Consider the following 15,273-nt stretch of genomic DNA (forward strand, 5'->3'; position numbering starts at 1 on the left):
TAGCAACGATATACTACAATATACTCATATTAATCGACGCGCAAGACCTTTCAGAGTCAAGAATACACAGATGATATCTATCTATACACAAAGACAGCCCTTGGCGCTAGGCATCTGCGACCGATTTCCTCTGCCAGAGAAATGGCTCGCTCTCAAAAACAAAATTCCTGAGAGGGTAAAAACAAGATTCCCACTATGCACTCATGTATACAGCTAGCGAAGGGTGGATTACGGTGTTACAAAAATAGTCTAAAAAGCTTGGGGCCGTCATTACTCGACAACAACTTCCTTCGCCACCATGTCCCTGTTCACAATAAGCTTCCCATCTTCATCCCTCGTGAAAAGTTTGTCCACTAGCTCATCCCAGCTGGTTCTTCCTGCAGATTTAGCTTCTGATGTCGTCTCGCTGTGAGTATCGGAGGATGGGGCAGGGCAAACACCCACATGGTTTTCCTCTTCGGAAATGTCTATCGCGTGAGGAACCTCCAAGGTTTTTGCTCTCTCGAGCGCACTCTTGTGTTCTTCCTGAAAACTATGCAACTTCTCCATCTTCTGTTGAGCAGGTGGAGTCGTTGCATTCCCGTTTTCCTTCATTAGCTGCACAGACACGTAGCTATAGTCATCAATAAACAGATAATATCCCCGCGAAAAAAACAGATAATATGACTCCGGAACGGTACAAATCAGTGCTGCAACTATCAGTTCCAGCAAACCATATATACTAATCTGCAGTCTCTTAAGATTTACCCAATGGGAACTAGCGAGAAAACCCAAGGAAATTTGACATGCTAACAGACATCGTTAGTGTTGCTTATAGGAGCTTTTCCATGTTCGCTTGAAGGGAGCGTACCTGAACAATTCGGTCCATTCTTCCATTTTTATTCCAAGTCTATTAGTACTAGCAAAAAGTAGTCTCAGATTGTGCTACGCTACACAGATACTTCTTCTGATCCTAAATACAAGACCTTTTGGCAAACGTCAATTTTGCTTGCCAAAATATCTTATATTTAGAAACGGAGGAAGTAACTTAGATTATGATGCACTACATGACACATAATGTTTAATCAAATTTAGTTTGCATTTCCCGTATCAATTAGGGAAGCAAAGTGCGCAGAAGAGAAAGTAGTATCCCTCCTCTCATGTTTAATCGATGCAGAAGCAGAACCGTGCCTAAGTGTATGTTCGCGTGGCTACCCCCCGCGTCGATTGAAGACGATCGGAGGTAGTAAAAAAAAAAAAGATAAGGTAGCTGTTTGGTTTTTATCTCCGCCCTGCCAATTTTTTTGTTATGTCTAAATATTTGACCTTTGTTTGGACGTTTTTGGGAATTGACATGCCCATTTGGTCACTTGTAATGCAATTTGTTGGCAGTACACATGGCCAACCAAAATTTTGTTTTACATTTTCTATCCAAAATTTTAGAGGGGTTGGCCTGGATTGTATCTGATTATCTTGGAAGGATCTCAAGCATGTATCCTCAACTTCAAGTTTACTAATTCAGACACTGGGCTCCAAAAATAGAACACCCAACTCCAAGTTTACTAATCAAAACTTACAACCCTCAGAAATCCATAAATTCCTATTTCAGTTATTTTTGTACGGAGTACTGTCATTTTCATAGGCCAGGAAGATCAAGCCGTAAATTAAATGTGCATTATTTTTGTATATGAAAATTTAATTGATGCTACTTGGTAAACAATGAGCAAACTATTACCTAAAATCCTGCTGCCTTCCAAAACAGTCCTGCTACTCCCTCCGGTCGGATTTAATCGACGCAGAGGAAGGTCTGCGCGTGCAAGTTTTTGGCAGGTGGATGCGTCAATTTTTTAAGCCCAGAGGTAGTACAAGCCTAGAATTGTAACAGATCGCCCCTTAGTCCGACATTGGCAGCTTAAATGTAGGTTACAGCTTACAACTTACGCTGACACATAATGCATGTTAACCCAAAACATATATTAATACGTAGTTAACTGTTGTGTACTGAGCTAGGACGAAAGCCCAATTCAGGTGTTAAGCATGCGCACCTAATCCCGCATGGGGTCTGGGCTTTGAGTGAATAGTAGACTGGTGGCTCAAGGTCATTGAAGACAATAATTTAGGACAGGTCCACAGAAAGGTTGTTCGCAATATTACCAATTATGTCCCCATTTCGAGTATACCTACTCGCATACTAATATTGCATTACACAAATCATCACACCGAAATGCAAGCATAAGAAAAATAATAATAAGAAACAGATTTAGCAACCAAAACATTATGGCTTTAATATGGTGGTTGCTGTTCACAAGCTATGACGTACCTCTAAAGCCTTTATTGATTCCCGCTCAATCCAAGCAAGCGCATGATCGGAAGTTGTACTGCATGATAACACAACATGCTCAAACCGTCCTTCCACCGGAATAGCAGTTCTCACCTCAGGTGGGTATCTTCCACATCTACAAATGAGCAGTAGCTGTGTTAATATATTCTCGATGTGTAGCCCTTAGAGATCTATTTCTGAGCTTGCTGCATAGTATAATCTTCAAATATAAAGACTCAATCCCCGCAAAAAAAGAAAGACTAAAGACATGCATGTATTACAGGCTATGTACTTGATTACACATTATGGGCATCCATTCAATCAGAGAGACCCTTCATGAATAAGTTTCCGCAACTGATTATCCCTAGCGGATGTGATGAGAAAGATGGTCAGTTTTTACATGTAAGTTTTGAAATGTTATAGTATTCGATACCTTTCTCCGCCTAGATTCAGAGTATGCTAAATTATTTTCACTGCCTGTAAAGCTACACAAAAGGAGTTTGAGGAAAATCTTAGTTTGCTTATTCCAAACAAACACCGGTCAGTTTCTATATTGTATTGATTTTCTTTTGAAATACACGCCATACACAGCAGAGGACATCACTGTCGATGGCTAGAGCTTCCTTCCTCTGAAAGGACAAACGTGTTGAAGCTTTGTTGTTTGCTTTTCGCACAAACCATGATAATGTGGAGTCCTTTTCTAAAGTATGAAAAGGTTTACGTATGAAATTATGAATAACCAGCACACGGCCAGAAATGTCCTTGTGCTAGACAAACACGAATAACAGGTTTACTGTTTATAGCATACCAACATGACTTAACTTAGAGTAGCAATGACTATCCAAATGCACTAGTTACCTGCAAAATTTCCTCTCAACGATATGATACATTCGGCCAGGAGCATACAATCTTCTAGGATCTTTGAACTTTTTCTTGTCTTGTTTAAATGTATCTCTCAAGCAAACGAGGAATATCAAGCAGGGCAGGCTGTAAAAAGAATAATAAATTAAAAAAGAACAATTGCATACATTTTCGTACCGGTGGAAAGCATAACAAACAGGCATGGATGAAGTGAAGTGAACAGGGGATACGTTACCACTTACCAGAATATAGACCCAAATATGTATTCCAATGGTGTTGGCGTCCTTGGCAAAAAATCATCCTGGCAGACACCGTGTAGTTAGAGAATGAAATTCAGATGATATACATGCAATTAGTGCCACAGATGGCAACTTCAAGATTACATAGAAGATAGGAACAGTTGTGTTCATATAGCAGTTGCACAAGTTCAAGCACCACAAATACTGCATAGTCAGGTGCAATATCTAAGGTTTTTTTTCCAGAAATACAGCTTCTAGCGAATAGAACTTATCATGTTGAAATGAACCGAATTCACCCAACAACATGTAGAACAGTTAAGTTGGTCAATTGCTTCCCAAAGCTGAACCTCATATGGGTAGGACAGGACGTTGTACTGTATATTCTTATCCTATCAGCTACATTCCTTTTCTTCCTAGCACCACTGGCGCTGCCAAATTCCTAACGTTCAGCACAATCAACCTTGACAGGCATTCCAATCGTGGCACACGCAAAGCACATTTGACCAGATATGGCGCCTCCTACTCTGTCTGACCCCAACCAATTCCAATTTCATTTTCATCACAAAAAAAGTACTAGTCAAAAAATTCGGCGGCGGCCAAGCAAATAATCTGACCGCATCAGGCGGGCGCTATTCGGTTGTACGTACCTGCAGCACGACGGAGTAGATGACGTCTGCGTACTTGACGGCGAGGTTGAGCGACATGCATCGTGCGGGCGCGAGCGCGTAGCAGCGTATGTGGCTCCTGGGAATATCGTCGAACGCCCTGCGGTTGTTGACGACGAGTATGGTCATGAGCGCAGCGATGCCGGAGCCGAGCGAGTGGCCCGCGAAGACGAGCCTGCACCCGGGCCCTTGCTTGCGCAGCAGGTCCCGCAGCGCGTCCGTCTCCTTCTCGAGGATGAACTGCGCCGCCCTGAGCAGGCCGTAGTGCACGTAGCCGCCGTCGAACATCTGCTTGCCGAGCTTGTTGTCCATGAGGACCTGCGGGCACGCGGGCGGGGTCAGTCGCGTCCTGCGGGGGGAGAGATTGGGGGTGGAGGGGAGGGACGGGGCGGACCTGGTAGTCGGCGTTGCGGACGAGGTTGAGGCCGCGGACGGCGAGGACGACCTCGTTGTGGCGGCGGTCGACGTAGACGATGTAGGGCGGGCAGTCTGCGCCGACGTCGGCGTAGGTGGTGCGCTTGACGATGCCGGCGGCGTCGATGTCGGCGTATCCGAGCCCGGGCGGCGCGAACTTGGGGTTGGCGAGGTCGTCCTCGTTGATGGCCATGATGATCTGGCAGATGCGCGGGACGGGGTGGAAGTCGTCGGCGGCGGCGGGCGGCCAGGTCTCGCTGTCGTAGGCGCCGATGTAGGTGAGGCGCTTCCAGGCCCAGCGCACGCAGCCGACGCAGAGCACGCACTCCAGGCCGCACGACACCGACATGGCCGCCGCCTCGCCGTGGCGAGCTCCGCCGGTGCGTAGCTGGTGCTGCTGCTGGTGATGTGGGCGTTGTTCCGGAGTAGTATTTAATTGGATTGCTTGCCTTGATTGTTCCGGAGGCGACGAGGTGCAGCTGGAGCGGTGGTGGGGTGGGCGGGGGAGCAGTGAGTGATGTGAGATGCAATGCGCTGGGCGCGCACTATGTGGGAATTTATCTCACTTTTTCAACGCGGCTGCGCTCCGCGGGAGAGGCCAAGGACCGCCGAGAAGGAGTAGAAGATGACAGTTGCTGGAGTTTCTTGGAAGCTTCCACCTCACTTTATCCATGTCCATTCACACGGCCACATGAACGGGCACGGGCAGGGCGTGTTGGCGTGTTGGGGGTGAGCTGATTTCCCTCCAAGTTCCCGTTTCTTGCATTCATGGATGTAAATATCGGTGGTTGCTTATCTCGCCACAAACGCTCGATTTTACCTTTATAATACGTGGGTCATCACCACTGTAAAACAAATTCTTTCCTCCCTTTTCTTGGATGCTTTTGATCCACTACAAAACGATTCCTCGCAACCTCTAGGCGATTCATCATATATGGTCCCATGTTTGAGCGCCAGAGCCAGAATCACTTATATCTACAACAATAACACTGTAAAAGTTATCAACATGCTTAGGATGAGAAGAGCCCCTTTTAACCATGTTGTGCAGACATTACGAGTTAGGGGTTGCTTAAAGATATCATCAATAACTGTGTCGAAGAGCAAGTTGTTTTTTTCTTCATGTTCTTGGATATAACAAGAGATTTCGAGTGATTCACAACACATGGAGGTAACTTTTCAATCTCACACACTCTAGCCTTAGAGTGATGACTGAGAGGTCATTCGATGCTCTCAAAAACAGGTTTAAGATCCTTGATCATAAGGCATTTCATACTTTCCCCACCCAAATTAATCTAGTTCTCTTTCATGTTACATTCTACACAACTAGATCTTAGGGTGGTGTGATGCGTGTAATTGACACGTCCGTTGGGAACCCCAAGAGGAAGGTGTGATGCGCACAGCGGCAAGTTTCCCTCAGTAAGAAACTGTAGGACAACGTTGCATAGAAAACAAAAAATTTCCTACCGCGAACACGCAATCCAAGCCAAGATGCAATCTAGAAGACGGTAGCAACGAGGGGGTATCGAGTCTTACCCTTGAAGAGATTCCAAAGCCTACAAGATGAGGCTCTTGTTGCTTGCGGTAGACGTTCACTTGCCGCTTGCAAAAGCGCGTAGAAGATCTTGATCACGATCGGTTCCGGCGCCACGAACGGGCAGCACCTCCGTACTCGGTCACACGTTCGGTTGTTGATGAAGACGACGTCCACCTCCCCGTTCCAGCGGGCAGCGGAAGTAGTAGCTCCCCTTGAATCCGACAGCACGACGGCGTGGTGTCGGTGGTGGTGGAGAAGTCCGGCGGAGCTTCGCTAAGCGTGCGGGATGTGGTGGAGGAGAGAGGCCGCTAGGGTTTGGCGAGAGGGGGCGCCGGCCACTAAGGGGTGCGGCCACCTTGGTGGTTCTTGGGTGGCCGGCCCCCTCCCCTTGGCCCCTCATTATATAGGTGGAACCCCAAGTGTTGGTCTTCAAGTCTTCGAATAAGACCCGAACCAAAAACCTTCCATATGGTGGGGAAACCTACCCAAGCTAGGACTCCCACCAAGGTGGGAGTTCCACCTCCCATATGGGGGGGTGGCCGGCCCCCTAAGGGGGAGTCCACTTGGGACTCCTCCCCCACTAGGGTTAGCCGGCCATGGAGGTGGAGTCCCATGTGGACTCCACCTTCCTTGGTGGTTTCTTCCGGACTATTCTAGAACCTTCCATAGAACCTTCCGCGACATTTTATACACATAAAATGACATCCTATATATGAATCTTATTCTCCGGACCATTCCGGAACTCCTCATGATGTCCGGGATCTCATCCGGGACTCCGAACAAATATTCGAACTCCATTCCATATTCAAGTACTACCATTTCAACATCCAACTTTAAGTGTGTCACCCTACGGTTCGTGAACTATGCGGACATGGTTGAGTACTCACTCCGACCAATAACCAATAGCGGGATCTGGAGATCCATAATGGCTCCCACATATTCAACGATGACTTAGTGATCGAATGAACCATTCACATACGATACCAATTCCTTTTGTCACGCGATATTTTACTTGTCCGAGGTTTGATCTTCGGTATTACTCCATACCTTGTTCAACCTCGTCTCTCGACAAGTACTCTTTACTCGTACCGTGGTATGTGGTCTCTTATGAACTCATTCATATGCTTGCAAGACATTAGACGACATTCCACCGAGAGGACCCAGAGTATATCTATCCGTCATCAGGATGGACAAATCCCACTGTTGATCCATATGCCTCAACTCATACTTTCCGGATACTTAATTCCACCTTTATAGCCACCCATTTACGCAGTGGTGTTTAATGTAATCAAAGTACCTTTCCGGTATAAGTGATTTACATGATCTCATGGTCATAAGGACTAGGTAACTATGTATCGAAAGCTTATAGCAAATAACTTAATGACGAGATCTTATGCTACGCTTAAATGGGTGTGTCCTTTACATCATTCATATAATGATATAACCTTGTTATTAATAACATCCAATGTTCATGATTATGAAACTAATCATCCATTAATCAACAAGCTAGTTTAAGAGGCATACTAGGGACTTCTTGTTGTCTACATATCACACATGTACTAATGTTTCGGTTAATACAATTATAGCATGACATATAAACATTTATCATAAACATAGAGATATAAATAATAACCACTTTATTATTGCCTCTAGGGCATATCTCCTTCGGTCTCCCACTTGCACTAGAGTCAATAATCTAGATTACATTGTAATATACCTAACACCCATGGCATTCGGTGTTGGTCATGCTTTGCCCTAGGGAGAGCTTTAGTCAACGGATCTGCTACATTTAGATCGGTGTGTACTTTGCAAATCTTTACTTCTCCATCTTCGATGTACTCGCGAATCGAGTGGTAACGCAGCTTGATATGCTTCAGCCTCTTGTGTGACCTTGGCTCTTGTGCATTGGCGATGGCACCCATGTTATCACGGTAAATGATTAATGGGTCCAATGCACTAGGAACCACACCGAGCTCTACAATGAACCTCTTCATCCATACCGCTTCGATGAAGCCTCCGAAGCCGCTATGTACTCCGATTACGTTGAAGACTTCGCCACCGTGCACTTGCTTCGAGCTTGCCCGGCTTGCTGCGGCACCATTCAATATAAACACGTACCCGGATCGTGACTTAGAGTCATCGGGATCGGTGTTCCAACTTGCATCGGTGTAACCATTTACAACGAGCTCTTGGTCACCTCCATAACAAAGAAACATATCCTTAGTTCTTTTCAAGTACTTCAGGATATTCTTGACCGCTGTCCGGTGTTCCATTCCTGGATCACTTTGATATCTGCTAGTCAAACTAACAGCATGTGCTATATCCGGTCTAGTACATAGCATGGCATACATGATAGATCCTACTGCCGAGGCATAGGGGATATTACTCATCCTTTCTCTTTCTTCTGCCGTAGCCGGTCCTTGAGTCTTACTCAAGACCTTGCACAGTAACATAGGTAAGAACCCTTTCTTACTTTCGTCCATTCTAAACTTCTTTAGAATCTTGTCCGGATATGTACTCTGTGATAGCCCTATTAAGCGTCTTGATCTATCTCTATAAATCTTGATGCCTAATATATACGATGCTTCACCAAGGTCTTTCATTGAAAAGCTGTTATTCAAATAACCTTTAACACTTGCTTAATAGTTCTATATCATTCCCAATCAATAATATGTCATCTACATATAATATCGGGAATGCTACTGAGCTCCCACTCACTTTCTTGTAAATACGAGGCTTCTCCATGACACCTGTATAAACCCGAAGTCTTTGATCACCTTATCAAAGCGTCGGTTCCAACTTCTTGATGCTTGTTTCGGTCCATAGATTGAACGCTGAAGTTTGCATACTTTGTCGAGCATTTTTAGGATCGACAAAACCTTTGGGTTGTACCATATACAACTCTTCCTCAATGTCTCCATTAAGGAACGCCGTTTTGACATCCATCCGCCAAATCTCATAATCGAAAAATGCAGCTATTGCTAACAAAATCCTCACAGATTTTAGCTTCGCTACGGGTGAGAAAGTCTCATCGTAGTCAACTCCTTGAATTTGTCGGAAACCCTTTGCGACAAGTCGAGCTTTATAGACGAGTAATATTACCATCAGCATCTTTTTTCTCTTGAAGATCCATTTATTCTCGACAGCCTTTCAGCTATCAGGTAAGTCTACCAAAGTCCATACTTTGTTATCATACATGGATCCCATTTCGGATTTCATGGCTTCTTGCCATTTGTTGGAATCTGGGCTCATCATCGCTTCTTCATACGTCGCAGGGTCCGAAAGTGCATGGAGCCCCCATGTGTGGTTTTGGTAATTAATGACAATCCCTATGGACTAATGTTTGCATTGAGTTATATTTGTAGGAGTTGTCCATAGGCAATTCTTGAACCATATGTTGGCTTCAAGGTTGCAATAAGAAGAATTTGATGAAGGATATCAAGTGTCAAGTATGTCTTGAAGATGAAGATGAAGTGAGCCATCAAGTTACTTCAAGACATCAACATGATGAAGTATGAAGAAATGAAGTGCAAGTTCAAGATGAGCCATCTTGAAGAGATCCTTTGATTGAAGCTTGCCATCCATATGGTGATCATGGATATATGAAGTTACACCGAAGAAGAAGCTCTCCCATGGTGGTTTATGGGGGAGCAATCTACAATACTTCGTCAAGCAAGCACAAGCAAGAAAGGCGTTCCATCTTGTTGCGGTCAAGATCGTCATCATCGAGCTCAAGTGGAATGCGCAAGTATAAGGTTTGCTCTTGATAGGGTTTCTTTCTCACCGGTCTCATAGTGTAGTTGGAGACCGGTTTATAGTTTAGTTGCCGTACTATCAAGAGGGCTCTCGAGTGAGTAACTCGATCGTATCCTTCGGAGAGCTCAAACCTTTGCATCCTTGCATCATCTTTCTTGGTTGTTATTTGTATATTGTCCATATGGTGTTTTAGAGCTTGTGCTTATTCTCATGACAAGCTCTAGTTCATCGAAAACGGATTCCGCATGAATCACTTATTGCGTTTTCGATATTGGAGTTTTCTCGGTTTCTCGTATTGAGAGGTTTCACTCTGAAATACATAGAAAAACCTACCCCACTTGTTCTTAAGCTTTTCACTCTTTGTGGGGTAGCTCTTGTCATCTTCTTTACAACAAAATTGGTTTCACCCAAATCCGAGTTTCCTAACTCAAGTTGTTGCATTTTCGAGGTTGGAGGTTTTACCGGCATGTCTTTTTTAGATAGGTCAAACCTTTCATCATTTATTTATATCCTACCTTATTGGACTATGGTGGTTCCCTGCATGATCTTGTAGAGCTTGTTACTAGCTTCGAAACGAGCCCAAGATCATCAAAATCGGAGTCCGGATGCAAAAGTTATTCAAGTTTCCGTGAAGTCGTTTTTTGGCCGGAAGTTGGCCGGAAGTTCCGCCCCAAATGACCGGAAGTTCCGGTGGGCCGGAACTTCCGCCCTACTTCCGGTGAACTTCCGGAAATGACGAATCTGCACGCGAGAAAACATACCGGGAGCATTCCGGGGCGCCCTACTTCACCGGAAGTTGGCCGGAACTTCCAGGGGCGGAAGTTCCGCCCCAAATAACCGGAAGTTCCGGTTTTGACGAGTTTTGTGCATAACGGGCAGATTTCTCTTGCCCTATTTAAGGGGGTCTTCTTCCCCAAAGTTCCCCATCCGTTTGAGCTCGTTTTTGCCCCCATTGTTGACCTTCTTTGAGCTTGCTATCTCCCTCTCCCTCCCATGAATCTTGCATCTATTTGAGAGAAAGATAGAGGAGATCTAGATCTACATCTCCACCAATCAAATCCCTCTCTTTGTGAGGGGAATCCACTAGATCTAGATCTTGGAGAAATTTGGTGTTCCTCCTCCTATTTGTTCTTCCTCTCTTATTCCTCCAATAGCTTTTGTAGCTTTGTTGGAATTTGAGAGAGAAGTACTTGAGCATCTTTGTGGTGTTCTTGCCATTGCATTTGGTGCATCGGTTTGAGTTCTCCACGGTGATTCGTGGTGGTGAAAGCAAGAAGGTTGTTACTCTTGGGTTCTTGGAACCCTAGACGGATTCTAGGCCTTTGTGGTGATTTGTTGGGAGCCTCCAATTAAGTTGTGGAAGTGTGCCCCAACCTTTGTGTAAGGCCCGGTTTCCGCCTCGAAGGAAATCCCTTAGTGGAACCGTGACCTAGGCCTTTGTGGCGAGGGTCACCGGAGATTTAGGTGAGGCGCCTTCGTGGCGTTCGGTGTGTGGTGTGAGTACCGCATCTTGGGGTGAGGCCTTTGTGGCGTTGGTGTGCATCGAGCAACCACACCTCAAGGTGAGCCTCTTGTGGCGTTCGGGAGCACTAAGCAACCGCACCTCTCCACCGGAGATTAGCACTCGCAAGAGTGTGAACTCCGGGATAAATCGTCGTCTCCCGCGTGCCTCGGTTATCTCTATACCCGAGCTCTTTACTTATGCAATTTACCTTGTGATAGCCATCGTGCTTGAAGTTATATATATCTTGCTATCACATACTTGCTTGTATTGCTTAGCATAAGTTGTTGGTGCACATAGGTGAACCATTGCTTAGAATAAGTTGTTGGTGCACATAGGTGAACAATAGTATATAGGCTTTGGGCTTGACAAAGTAAACGCTAGTTTTATTCCGCATTTGTTAAGCCCATCTCGTAAAAGTTTTAAATCGCCTATTCACCCCCCCTCTAGGCGACATCCGTGTCCTTTCAATTGGTATCAGAGCAAGGTCTCTCATTCTTAGGCTTCACCGCCTTGAGAGTAAAGATGTCGGTTAGGGGATTAGCGCACAATAACTTGTTTATATTTGATGGCACAAATTATGATCTATGGAAAATTTATGTGCTTAATATTTTGCGGCGTATGTCCCCGAACATGGAGCGATTTCTTGACATGGGTTTTTCTTCTCCTAAGGATCCTCAAAATTTATCTCTTGAGGAGGAGAAAAACTCTTGTCTCGATGCTCTTGCTTCTCATGTGTTTTCCATTGTTGTGAGCAATGTAGTTACTTCTTCAATCATGCCTTTTGGGAGCGCTCATGATTTATGGACAAAGCTTCAAGATAAATATGATGTGTCCACTATCATTGAGGATGATTGTTTTGCTTCCACTTCCGGCCGTGATGAGTTCTCATCTTCAACCACTTCACCAAAGTGTGGTAAGACACAAGGTAATGATATGGTGAGTGGTGATGAAAATTGCAATATTGATATTGAGCTTACTATTGATGATTCTTCATCTCTATGTCATTGCAATGCTTCATCTTTGGACTTAAACACATCTAGCACTAGAAATGATTTACATGCTTGTGTTGATAGTCCTTGCATATCATGTGTAAGTTGCTTGAAAAAATCTAATGATGATATGTTTGCATTGTCTTGTGGCCATGATAAAAATGATTCTATTTCCTCTAGTTGTTGTGTGTCTAACAATGTAGAGGAAACCAAAGATTCTATTGGTCAAGACAAGATCTTGAAAGGAGCCTCAAGTAACTCCTCATCTTTATCTCACGGTCCTCATATATGCCTTATGGCCAAGGGTTCCACGGTACCTCCTACCATGGAACCTAATATGTCTCGTGGTGATAAGAATGAGGATGAATATGAAGAAGAGGATTGGGTTGTCTCTCTACGCGATAAAGGTGAGAGTGTGTTCAAGGTTCTTTACAAAGATAAAATTGCTAGCTCTCACTTCTTTGAAATCTTGACTACCGCTATTGAGAGCCAAAAACTTATTTGGATGCATGAGAACACCATTGATAAAAAGGGTGCTCTCGAACGAGAGTATGCCGATGATGTAGCATCATTAAAGAATGATCTTGAAGAAGAACAAGAGACCGTGGCCTCTCTTGAGGAGCAACTTCAAACCCTTGAGGTGTCTCAAAATGAAATATTTGCTAAACTCACTAAAGAAAGAGACCATGCTAAAGCTAAATTAAAATTGCTTAAAAATGAAAAATCCAAAGTTGGTGTTGGTCATGATAAACTTGTTAAGGATCTAGATGATCTAGACAAGGCCCACAAGGCCTTGGAGAGCGAACACTCTATCCTCACCAAGTCATATGAGCAACTACAAGCTTCATATTTAAAAGAGCATGCTATGTTACCCTCTCTTCTTGATATGTCTTGTGATGATGCTTGTGCTACTAACTCTACTACTTGTGAAGCATCTATCTTGAAGGAGAATGTTGAGCTAAGGGCTCAACTTGATTTGCTAACTAGCAATTATGGGAAATTGGAAGAAAATCATGGAAAGCTTGCTAGCTCCCATGAGGATCTTCTAGCTTCTCATGATAGGCTAAAGTTAGCTCATGAGGCTATAATATCTAAGGCAACACCTTGTGAGCCTCATGTGGGTACTAGCACTACTACTCAAAATGTTATATTGTCATGTGCTAGTCCTAGTAATTCATCCACTCATAATATTGCTAAATCTTGTGATGAATTATCTTCATTGCCTTGTTGCTCTAACAATGAAGGTTCTACTTCCTCTAGTACTTGTGTTGTTACTAACCATGTAGAGGAAATTGAAGAGCTCAAGGCCCAAGTCTCTTCTTTGAAGAACGACTTGGTAAAGGGTCATGAAGGGAAATGCAAACTTGACAAGATGTTAAGTGTGCAACAATCCCCCAATGACAAGAGTGGACTTGGATTCAACTCCAACAACAAGATTAAGTCCAAGAACAACAAGATTAAGAAGGGTCAATTACAAGTCAAAGACCCGGCCAAGATTGTTTGCTTCAAGTGCAAAATTGAAGGGCATCATGTTAGATCTTGCCCTTTGAAGAAGAAGCAAAAAGGGAAGCGGCCTCAAGCTCAAACTCATATTCAACCTCAAGTTGAAGAAATGCCACTTCCCAAGAAGAATCAAGCCAATGCTCCCTTTGTGGAGAAATCTAGTGAGAAGGAGAAGAAAAGAACTTGCTACATATGCCGTGAGAAGGGCCACATCTCCTCCTTTTGCACTATTGGTACCTCATCCAACTCTATCACCATTGATGATGTTTATTCTATTCGTAAGGATGAGGGTGGCAATGTGTTTGCCAAATTTGTTGGTGCCCAAAGTGGTGTCAAGAAAAGAACCATTTGGGTTGCCAAGCCCATTGTCACTAACCTCTTAGGACCCAACTTAGTTGGGGACCAACAATCCAAAACTTGATCAATAGGTGCTTGTTGGAGGGCATTGGAGACTTGGCTACATCATGAAGAATTAAGGGATCTTCATCATTTATATTATCTCAAGCCAAGTCTTGGTTATCTTGCCTCTATCATATATTCAATGTTCCTCCTTGCGGTAACATGTGCTCAACTCTTTTATATTGAAAGTTACTCGCCCCTTTGCATGTGTTAGTTTTTGTTCCTAACATGTGTTTGTATATGTTGTGATTCCTATTTGCTTTTCTTGAGAAATCAAGTCTATGCATGTTGGGTTGCACACCATGTATTTGTGTTTGTATCGGAGCCACTTTGCATCTTGTTGTATCTTATAAGGCTCTTATGAGAGATTAATGGACTATAACATTTTGGGGGAGTGATATGCCTTTAGGAATTTCACAATCCTAACAATGTGTGTACATGAGGAATATCACTTAGAATTGATATTGCAAGATTATCTAGTCTCTATGTGGTATGTCATATTCATGAGAAATTCAAATTCTATTGTCCATTAATATCTCTAGTCGGATCTTATTTGCCTCTTGTGAAAATAAATTTCTTATCACATTATGGGGGAGTAATAAGCTTTGTGCATATTACAAGCCTAGAAAATGTGAACATTTGAGGTTGTGTCACATAGAATTGATATCGTAAATTATCTCTCTCCTATGTGGCATGTTTGCTCAAACAAGCTCCAATTTGCTTAAATGGCTTCATTGCTAATATCTTTGTGGATCTTTTTTGTGAAAGTGGTTCTTAGCATGGTTTTTCACAATGTGTCCCTCAATACATTTTTGGAAAATCATATGCTTCAAGTCATACTATTAATTGCTTTGCATGTTGGTATGAATACTATTAATTGCTTTGCATGTTGGTATGAATACTATTAATTGCTTTGCATGTTGGTATGAATACTATTAATTGCTTTGCATGATGGTATGACTAAATGAAGCTATCAAGAAACTATCTTTGCATGATGGTTAACTCTTATCTTTTACCATATGCTTTGTTCGTTGTAAATATGATCTTATGTATACTTACAAACTACCACCGGGAAATATTTCCTAATACCTCTTGTCCTAGGACAATTGG

General features: G+C 43.6%; 1 protein-coding gene across 1 annotated transcript; it reads right to left on the bottom strand.

Moving 5' to 3' along the window:
- Window positions 1–11: 11 nt before the first annotated feature.
- On the bottom strand, window positions 12–4,842 carry LOC124671620. Its single transcript, XM_047207972.1, has 6 exons — window positions 4,459–4,842; window positions 4,047–4,382; window positions 3,403–3,461; window positions 3,158–3,286; window positions 2,300–2,435; window positions 12–597 (listed from the first exon to the last, which is right to left on the bottom strand). Exons 1-6 carry the CDS (start codon window positions 4,825–4,827, stop codon window positions 271–273), a joined length of 1,356 nt encoding a protein of 451 aa, XP_047063928.1. The 5' UTR covers window positions 4,828–4,842; the 3' UTR covers window positions 12–270.
- Between the last annotated feature and the right edge of the window lie 10,431 nt (window positions 4,843–15,273).

The sequence above is a fragment of the Lolium rigidum genome, chromosome 7, assembly GCF_022539505.1.
Source record: "Lolium rigidum isolate FL_2022 chromosome 7, APGP_CSIRO_Lrig_0.1, whole genome shotgun sequence".
Lineage (NCBI taxonomy): Eukaryota > Viridiplantae > Streptophyta > Magnoliopsida > Poales > Poaceae > Lolium > Lolium rigidum.

What these genes read in the sequence shown, in the direction of transcription:
- LOC124671620 (XM_047207972.1), bottom strand. Translation starts at nt 4,827, where the DNA reads ATGTCGGTGTCGTGCGGCCTGGAGTGCGTGCTCTGCGTCGGCTGCGTG. An exon ending in TCTACTCCGTCGTGCTGCAG is followed by an intron (nt 3,462 to 4,046) that starts GTACGTACAACC and finishes GGTGTCTGCCAG; the next exon opens with GATGATTTTTTGCCAAGGAC. An exon ending in GTTGAGAGGAAATTTTGCAG is followed by an intron (nt 2,436 to 3,157) that starts GTAACTAGTGCA and finishes GCTCATTTGTAG; the next exon opens with ATGTGGAAGATACCCACCTG.